At 62.6% G+C, this 8805-nt stretch overlaps 1 protein-coding gene and 1 long non-coding RNA gene across 6 annotated transcripts in view; both read left to right on the top strand.

The window, feature by feature from the left end:
- LOC308524290 overlaps nucleotides 1-8805 on the top strand; it is a 721936-nt gene that overhangs the window by 613125 nt on the left and 100006 nt on the right. The gene's annotated exons all lie outside the window — the stretch shown is intronic.
- USP2 (ubiquitin specific peptidase 2) overlaps nucleotides 1-8805 on the top strand; it is a gene marked incomplete at its 5' end in the record, with an annotated part of 30238 nt that overhangs the window by 14157 nt on the left and 7276 nt on the right. Inside the window, one exon of one of the 5 annotated variants that reach the window (XM_081098588.1) lies at nucleotides 6302-6595. The exons of the other annotated variants lie outside the window; for them this stretch is intronic. Coding sequence (XP_080954714.1) covers nucleotides 6449-6595 — 147 coding nt within the window. Of the gene's footprint in view, nucleotides 1-6301; nucleotides 6596-8805 lie in introns of those variants that run through there. 5 annotated transcript variants of the gene reach the window in all.

Below are 8805 nucleotides of genomic sequence, written 5' to 3'. Positions count from 1 at the left end.
CCCCCAGGGCATGGCTGGCGCTGCCCATCTCAGGGGTGACTAGAACACGGCCCTCTGTGGAGGGCCCGGGTCCTAAAGGCTTTGGGAGGAAGCGGCGTCTCCTGCTCTGGGGTGGGAACCCTGGGCTCTGCCTCCTTCCCGCACAGCGCATCCCAGCCTCCCAGGAGTCCGTGCCCTCCCGCCGCCCCAAGCAGACACCGGGCCCCTCACCCAGGCCAGGCCGCGGGAAGTGCTGAGAGGGGGCCTCAGGGGAGTGGCCAGTTGCCCTGGGGACACTGAGGCACCCAACAGCCCTCCCTCCTTCAGAACACCTCACCGCCCTCGAGCAGTGCCAGCCATGCCCTGCCACCACGCCAGTGCCTCACGCCGAGCTCACGGAGAGGCTGCGGCCAGAGAGCGGTGGTGTGAGGCCTGGCTCCCCCTCTCCTCGCTGCTCAGCCTGCACTTTGCTGCGATGAGAACAGCCCCGCTCAGGGGGCCTGGCCGCCGCTTTCTAAAACCAGTTTCTGTGCGCATCTGCATTGAGGGGCCTTCCCTTCCATGCACACAAGTCCGGGCGCTCAGCTCCTAGCAGTGTGACCCCAGAGAAATTCCTCGCCTTCCGAGTCTGTTTCCTCTTCGCGGATTAGCATGACGAATCGCAGGTGGTATAGGAAAGGGCCTGGCGTGTAGCGGGTGTGCAAGGATGTCCATCCCCTCACACCTTCCCAGGGGCCACGAGCTGTGTGAGCTAGTGCCTGCCCCAGGGCATTCACGTGTAAGGGGGGGAATAAGTTCTTTTTTTTTATTTAGTATTTTTATTGATTTCAGAAAGGAAGAGCAAAGGAGAGAGAGAATCATCAATGATGAAAGAATCATTGACCTGCACACCCCTCGACTGGGGATCGAGCACGCAACCCGGGCATGTGCCGTGACCAGGAATCAAACTGTGACCTCCTGGTTCATAGGTCAGCGCTCAACCCCTGAGCCATGCTGGCCAGGTTGGGCGGGAAATGAGTTCTTAAAACAGTGGCAATGGGACCAGCCCTCCTTGTTTTCAGGTGTCTTAGGTGGAGGGCGAGGGCGAGGGCGAGGGCATGGCCAGGACGGGCTGTGGCTGCTGGAAGCTGCATTTGCCTCTTTACCTTGACCCCTCGTCCATAGAAGGGGCGGCCACACCAGCCTGCCTGCCTCACAGGATGCCACAGGCTGAGCGCGGGTAATGGGCGTGGAGGAATGTGAAGCCACTGCAATGTCGATGTCGGGGAGTCCCTGTAAACTTTGGGGGAAGGGACAGGAAGGGGCATCTGGCAGCCCCCCAGAGAGGGGAGGGAGCAGCCTCGGAGGAGAGAGGTAAGGGGGCATCCCCTGGGCCTGGGGCGGCCAGCCGGCTTCACCACAGCTGGCTTTCCGCAGGGAGGTCAGAAGGTCAGAAGCAGGCCGGCCAGGGCACTGCAGCTCTAACCAGACTCCCTCCTGGTGGCCAGCATGAACTTGGAATATCACAGACTCAACTGAGCACAGGAAGGACAGGGTGGGGGGCGGCATGAATTCTGAATGACCCCTCCTGCTGCCTAAGCACCAACCAGATGCCAGTCCACAGGGCGTCGCTCAGCCAAGGGCAGTGAGGGCTACCCCAGGCTCCACCTTCTGTTTAAAACGCAGACACATTGGAGAGGGAGGATGTGAGGGTTTAAAAAACTGGTACTGTTTTCACTACCCCCAGGGGGCGATCTACACCAGGTGGCCTGGCCCTGCAGAGACACCCCCACCCCTCCCCCGCCCACCTCTCCTGTCCCTGGGCCCAAGGACACGCTGTTCCCGCTGAGCCCTGCCAGGGCTGCTTTAACTCCACAATCCGCCCTAATCCTCCTCCACGCCACCCCGCCAGCTGCTCCCTCCCCGCCCTGGCATTCTGCCTTCAGCCTCAGCCCTGCCTGCAACCTGCCCTGCCCAGGCCACGCTCTCCGGTCCTCAGGAAGAGCTAGGGGTGGCCCAGGCCTCCAGATTAGTCGCCAGGCCAGGCACCTGCTGTTCAGAGGCAGAGCAGGACCCGAGGCTGGGATCCTGGCCTGGCTGGTCTCCCCTGCACCCGTGCCCTCTGCCCTGGGCCCTAAAGCACTTGGGCCCCGGTGTCCTAGGTCCTGTTTGCCCCGGGGGCTGCTGACTCATCTCTTGAAGCTCCAGGTCCCAGCTGTTCGGTGGCAGGCAGATTATATAAGCTGAGGGCATGTGATTTGTCTCTCTCGTGGGACTTTGGACCTGACCGCTGCCTGCAATGCCGGGGAGGGGGGGAGGGGGCGGGGGACGGGACGGGTTAGGGAGGCGAGGACCACCCGAGCTCCTGAAGGAGGGTGTGACCCCCTCGCCCCCAGCTGCCTTGCTGTTCCCCACTCACTGCCGTCCTATTTGTGCAGCTTGGCTGCCCGAGACCCCGGGCCTGTCCTCACCCTGTTGGCCGCCCTGAGCGGCTGGACTCCCCGAGGCTTGAATCTGTGCTGACAGCATGGAAAGGTCCCTCAGAGGGGACCCTGAGCCAGAGGGGGCCCAGGGCCAGGGCCAGGACCAGCTGCGGGGAAAGGGCAGGCAGCTTGTGGTTTGTGGTCAGAGCCTGCAGGACACCGCGGGCTCATTCCTGGAAGGCCAGCGTGGGCTGTGGCCTGGCAGTGGCCCTGTGCAGCCTTGCCCAGCTGTGTCCCCAATCAGTGCCCAGCCCCATCCTCCCTGCCTCCTCCCCCACCCCAGCCCAGGAGTTTCCGTGGTGCTGGTGGAGCTGGGCCAGGCAGAAGTTAGTCCGGCCTGGCCAAGGCCCCCTCCCTGGAGGTGCCACTCCACTGGCCATGGGCTATAGAAATGACCATCATGTGCAGGGCCCAGCGCTGTACAGGGGCCCCTGCACCCTCTGACCTCAATGGAGACATAAAACTGGTGCCCTAGACAGAGGTACAAGCAAGAGAGGGAAGTGTGTGGGACCTCCAGAACCAGCTGGTTTAGGCCAGACTGCCTGAGGTTCCAAGGCGTAGCTGTGGCCTCCTGGGATGTGAGTGATGCCAGGAAGCAGAGCTTCCCACTGGCCTTCCCGTCCAAGGGCACGTGTGGACTAAAAGCTCAGCCCCCAACAAGGACCCGGAACCCCTACAACCAATCAGCCACCAGTCTGCCCGCAGGCAGGGCAGCGAGAACGGGCTGTGTTCCGGAGCCGCCGCTGGCCTGAGACATTGCCGGGGCCTGAGCAAACCCTGGCCCAGCTGCCCACTGAGGCTTGCAGAAGCAGGCTACATGCAGTCTTTTTCATATACATGTATGTATACATATATCTCCTCCTGATCCGCTGCCTCCTGCAGGCTCCACCCTGGGGATCGAGCCCTCAACCCAGGCATGTGCCCTGACGGGGAATTGAACCGTGACCTCCTGGTTCATAGGTCGTCGATCAACCACTGAGCCAGACTGGTGGGCGGCACAGTCAGTCTTGCTCTCACCGAACTACCTCTGGCTTCATTTATGCTCCCTCCAGGCCAGGGAGTATTCGAGGGGGAGAGAGTGACTTGTGCTCAGAGGGGCAGGCAGCCTCTGAGCACGAACCCTGCTCCACCAGAGTCAGGGCCAGAGCCAGATTCGGATCAGGAGACTAGTCCCCTCTCAGGATCCGCTGGGGATTGGTTCCAGGACACCCCCCGCCCCCATACCGAAACCCACAGATGCGCAGCCTCTTCCATCAGGGCATCGCGCTCCCACTGACCTCTGCCTACATGGAGCTGTGGCAGAACGCGCCCACATCCTTCACTCGCGGGATCAGCGTGGCGCCCTGCACATTGCAAATTCAAGCTGTGCTTTTTGAAACTTTCTGACATTTTTTAAAAAATATTTTAAACTTGAAGTTAGTTGAGTCCGTGGGTGTGAAACCCACAGATACAGGAGGCTGGCTGTATATCCTTTACCTCTTCCACGTCCAGAAATGGCCCTGGCCCTGGCTGGTGTGGTTCAGTGATTAGAGCGCCATCCTGTGCCTCAAAGGGTCTTGGGTTCCATTCCCAATCGATTGGTCGGGGCGCGTGCCTGAAGCAACGGATCAGTGTTCCTCTCTCTCTCTCCCTTCCTCTCGCTCTAGAATTAGTGAGAAACATGTCTTCAGGAGGGTTAGGAAATGGCACTAAAGAGAGAGAGTCTCCAGGGGGCTTGGCTAGTGGAGGAATGAGCCACAGTCTGCTGGTGGTGCAGACCTGCTTAGCAAGATGACTGTGTGAACTCACTCTCTCCCTCCTCCGAGCCTTCTCAGAGGCTCCAGGGTGGAGGGCTCCCACCTGCCCCGCCCCCGCCCCCAGCCATGCCCACAGCCTCTGCACCCAGGAAGAGGGGCAGCATCTGGCAGGAAGCAGTGGTGTTCTACATGCAGCAGGTACAGCGCTGGCTGCAGTCAGAGGGGGGCGGGCTCTCTGCTGCAGGCGCGGGAGCTGCGGGAACTGCCCCCTGCAGCACCCAGTTCCGCATTCAACTCAGACCCACCCACTGGCACAGGCTCGGGGGACTCCCAGGATGCCCTGAGAGCCTGGCCTGGCCCCCTTCAGAAATGAGAGCACTATTTATTACGAACCCACAACCCTGTCCATGAGGCGCTTCCAGTGATGGCACAGTCCCCCACAATCAGACCGTCCCCCAGTCTAAGAGACACGACAGCAGAGAGAGACGTCCGGATGCCAGCAGACCGTGGGATGCCGCTGCGGGGCTCAGAGCTGGGGGGGGCGGGGGGAGGCCGTTACGGAGGCTTTGGAGAAAACGAAGCCGCCTCTAATTTATAAGGAGGCAAGCAGCAGCCCAGGAAGGCCAGGCCACAATCTCCCCGTAGGAGCATGAGTTTTGCTGTAGGACAGGCCTGGCTTCGAAGCCCCAGGCTGACATTTATTAGCTTGTGGTCCTGGCAAGTCATCCGACTCTCAGGGCTCAGGGATCTTTGTGAAACAGAGGCCATAGTTACTGCGCATTGTTGTGATGGACCTCACTGCGACCGTTTATCCACAGCACTTAGCCAGCGCCTGGCCTTCAGTAAGCGGCAGTCAGAGGCGGTGCTGGGGCAGAGAGAGGAGAGCAGGCTGGTGGTGACCGCGGGGGGAGCCACGGACATAGCTCCACAGACCGGACCGCTCAAGGCTCCGGGCCAGAGGCGAGAACCGGGAGGGTGCTCGGTGTGTCCGGGAAGAGATGCGACGTGACCGCGTGCGGGTGAGCGCGAGGGCTGTGGTAAAAGGCAGGTGTGCGCAGAGAAGGGCTGGCTGTGCTCCGTCCAGGGGCCAGGACAGGTCACTGGGAGCACAGTGACGGGGAGACCACCCCTCTGAACGCCAGCGCCCTCTTTTATCACCAAGTGGAAGCTCTGCAGGTCCTGCCTCCCGCCCCCAACACCACCATTAGCATGAAACTGCCGCTTTCGGGGCGGCCTGGACACAGTCCTCAGCTGTAAGCCTGTGTGCAGGGTGCGTGTGCATGCGGGGAAGGGCATGCGGGGAAGGGCATGCGGGAAGAACAGGCCCCGCTGGCCTCCGAGGATTGGAGATGCTAAAAATACTGGCTAACAGTAGCGGCCCCGGCAAAACGGTCTCTAAGCAGATTCCGGGCGGGTCCTGGCTAGTAAGGGGTGGAGCACCGGAAAGACGCCGGACCCCTGACCTTCAGGCGCCGCCAGCCTGGGGTCGGAGTGGTAGCCTCACTCCCATGCCAGCTGGGCACCCCCCACCTCCAAAACACAGGGCAGAAACTGCGGCTCTGGGAGAAAGGGAGTGATTGCGGAGAAGAGGCCAGAAAAGGTCCTTACCTTCGGGGCCTTATAAAATAGGAACATCGCCTCTCAACACCGGGCCGAGCGAGGGCAGGGGCGAGGCCTTGGAAATCTGCCCCCGACCTGGGCTCGCGCACCCTCGCCGCCTGGGCGCTGGGCTCCCAGCGGGCGGAGCGCCCCGCCCGCGCTGCACACCGTCTGCGCGCTCGAGCGCTCTCCGGGCGGAGCGGCGCGGACCCGAAGGGCTCCCGCCCGGACCCGCCCGCCCACGTGTCGGGCTGTGCGCCGCCGCGGGGGGTCGCCGGCTGACGGACACTCAGTTTGGGGCCGCGTCCTCTGCGGCCTCAGGGAGTTTCCTGAGTCCCATCCCCAGGCCGGTGCGGGGCTCCGCGCCCCGATCCCGCCCTCCCTGGGGTGCAGGTCTCCGCGGGGGAGGGGAGCGGGGCGGGGCGGGGCGGGGCGGGGGACGCGGAGCGCGGCGGAGGCGGGGCGCGCTGACGTCGGTCCGGCCGCGGGAGCCGCCAGTCGGCTGGGCTCGGGGCCGGGCTCGGAGCGCGCGGGCGGTTGGCGTTGGCGGCGCGCGCCGGGAGGTTGGGGCAGGAGCGCGGGCGGCGCCGCAGCGGTTACCGGCGGGCGCGGCGGCCGGGTCGGGCGGTGCCCCCGCGCCCCCCTGGCCCCCGAGGCGCGGGCGGAGCCAGCATGCGCACCTCGTACACCGTGACGCTGCTCGAGGAGCCCCCGGCCGCCCCCTTCCCCGCCCTCGCCAAGGAGCTGCGGCCGCGCTCCCCGCTGTCCCCGTCGCTGCTGCTCTCCACCTTCGTGGGGCTCCTGCTCAACAAAGCCAAGGTACGGGCTGCTCCCGGGACCCCGCGGGGCCGGTGCCCGCCTCCTCCCCGGGCGCCCACCCCCGGGCCGAGTCCCCGCGCGACCTTGGCCAGGACGGCTTGTGCCCGCCCCCACCTCCTCCCGCGGCTCCGGGCAGGAATCCCCGCCCCAGGTGGCCCCCCGCCTCCTCGCAGCCCCCTCCCCTCCGGGAGGGCCGGGCCCGACTCCCCGCGGTCACCCGGCGCCAGGTGACTCTCGCGCTCTCTGTTCCCGGCACCTGTCGGCGCAGGTGCAGGAACGCGTAACCTTGACTGTTCTTGGCCTGCGAGGGCCCTCGTGGCCAGCTCGCTGGTCTCCCCGGAGGTGATGACTCTGAGGCCAAAACCAGGCCAGAAAGGCTGGTCGGAAAGCCCCCCCCCCCCAAAGGGCTGGGAGCGGATCCTTTGACCCTGTGGAGGGCAGAGGAGTTGCAGGCCGTGAAAAGGGCCACTTCCCCTTTTCTTTCCAGTTCTGCTAAGTGGGCGCTGGGTCCCTCAATGAGGCAGGCGCCCTAGAGAAGCTGGGGTGCAGGTTGGGCACTGCCTGCCTTGGGGAGAAGGGCCAGAGCTTGACAGGCCTCACTAACAGGCCGGCTCCATGTTGGTGGTGCGCCCGCTGCCCCTGCCAGGGCCAGTCTGGGCTCACCCCCGCGGAGCACCGGGAAGTAAGCAGGAAAGCCCTTCACTGGGGTCTGGAGGGTGAAGACAAACCTCAGGCTGCCTTTCTTACACGGTCCCTATGCCCAGCTCTTGCCCTACGTTCACCCGGTGGGCGCCTCCTGAGCCCCCTACTCCTTCGCTGGAGGGCGAGTGGGCCTGTGTCCTGCCTTTCTGGAACAGTGGCTCTACTGAGTGGAACGAGGTTTGCGATGCTGACGGGGAGGGAGTTCCTGATCCAGACTCCACGTGAGCCTCTGCGTGCGCCTGGCGTCCTCTCCCCGGGCAAGGCCCCTGGCAGTCTCCCAGCTCCTCCAGGCCCAGCTTCTCCCCCAGCTGCCGGGCAAGGTTGTTTCCCGGGAAAAAGGTCACTCCCGGGACGTGTTTCTCTGTGGGGTGGAAGGTGCTGGCCTTCCCGGAGCCCGTGCCTGGTGCCAGAGGGACACCTGGCTGGGCACACAGCAGGGCCTGGCCACAGCCTGGACCCGGGGTGCCCAGCCCAGGCCTCCCTCTGCCCAGCCCAGCGCCGCGTTCCCACCTCCTACATAGAACGCTTAGAAATTGGCATGTGGTTTTGAACTCAGAAAATTTTATTTTTTCCAAAAAAAATATATATATATATTTTTAATATATTTTACTGATTTTTTACAGAGAGGAAGGGAGAGGGACAGAGAGTTAGAAACATCGATGAGAGAGAAACATCGATCAGCTGCCTCCTACACACCCCCTACTGGGGATGTGCCCGCAACCAAGGTACATGCCCTTGATCAGAATCGAACCCGGGACCTTTCAGTCCGCAGGCCGACGCTCTATCCACTGAGCCAAACCAGTTTCAGCCAAAAAAAAAAAAAAATTTATATATATATATATTTTACTCATTTTAAGGAGAAAGGGAGAGGGAGAAAGAGATAGAAACCAGTGATGAGAGAATCATGGATCAGCTGCCTCCTGCACTCCCTCCACTGGGGATGGAGTCCGCAGCCCAGGCATGTGCCCTGACCAGAATCTACCGTGACCTCCTGGTTCACAGGAAAACACTCAACCACAGAGCCCTGCCAGCCTGACTGAGCTCAGGAAGTTTTAGAAAAAGGCACAGCACCTCCGCCCATATCCCACCCCCACCCCAAAAACACTGAGTCCTTGCAGTGCCTTAAAGGAACTTCTCCCCATGCACAGGCATTAGCAGGACTAGTTCCCCAAGAATAGTCACTGAGTCCTCGCTGGTGTGGGTCAGTGGATAGAGCATCGGCCTGCAGACTGAGGGTCCTGGGTTTGATCCCGATCAAGGGCACATGCCCAGGTTGCCAGCTCGATCCCCAGTGGGGGCGTGCAGGAGGCAGCCAGTCAGTGATTCTCTCATCATTGATGTTTCTCTCTCCCTCTCTCTCCCTTCCTTCTGAAATCAATAAAAATTTAAAAAAAAGGCCCTGGCCTGTTTCCTCAGTGGATAGAGCATCAGCCTGTGGACTGAGGGGTCCCAGGTTCAGGGGCATGTACCGTGGTTGCGGGCACGTCCCCAGTGGGGAGTGTGCAGGA

The sequence above is a fragment of the Myotis nattereri genome, assembly GCF_964212035.1.
Source record: "Myotis nattereri genome assembly, chromosome: 9".
NCBI lineage: Eukaryota > Metazoa > Chordata > Mammalia > Chiroptera > Vespertilionidae > Myotis > Myotis nattereri.
This window is presented reverse-complemented; position numbering and strand designations above follow the sequence as displayed.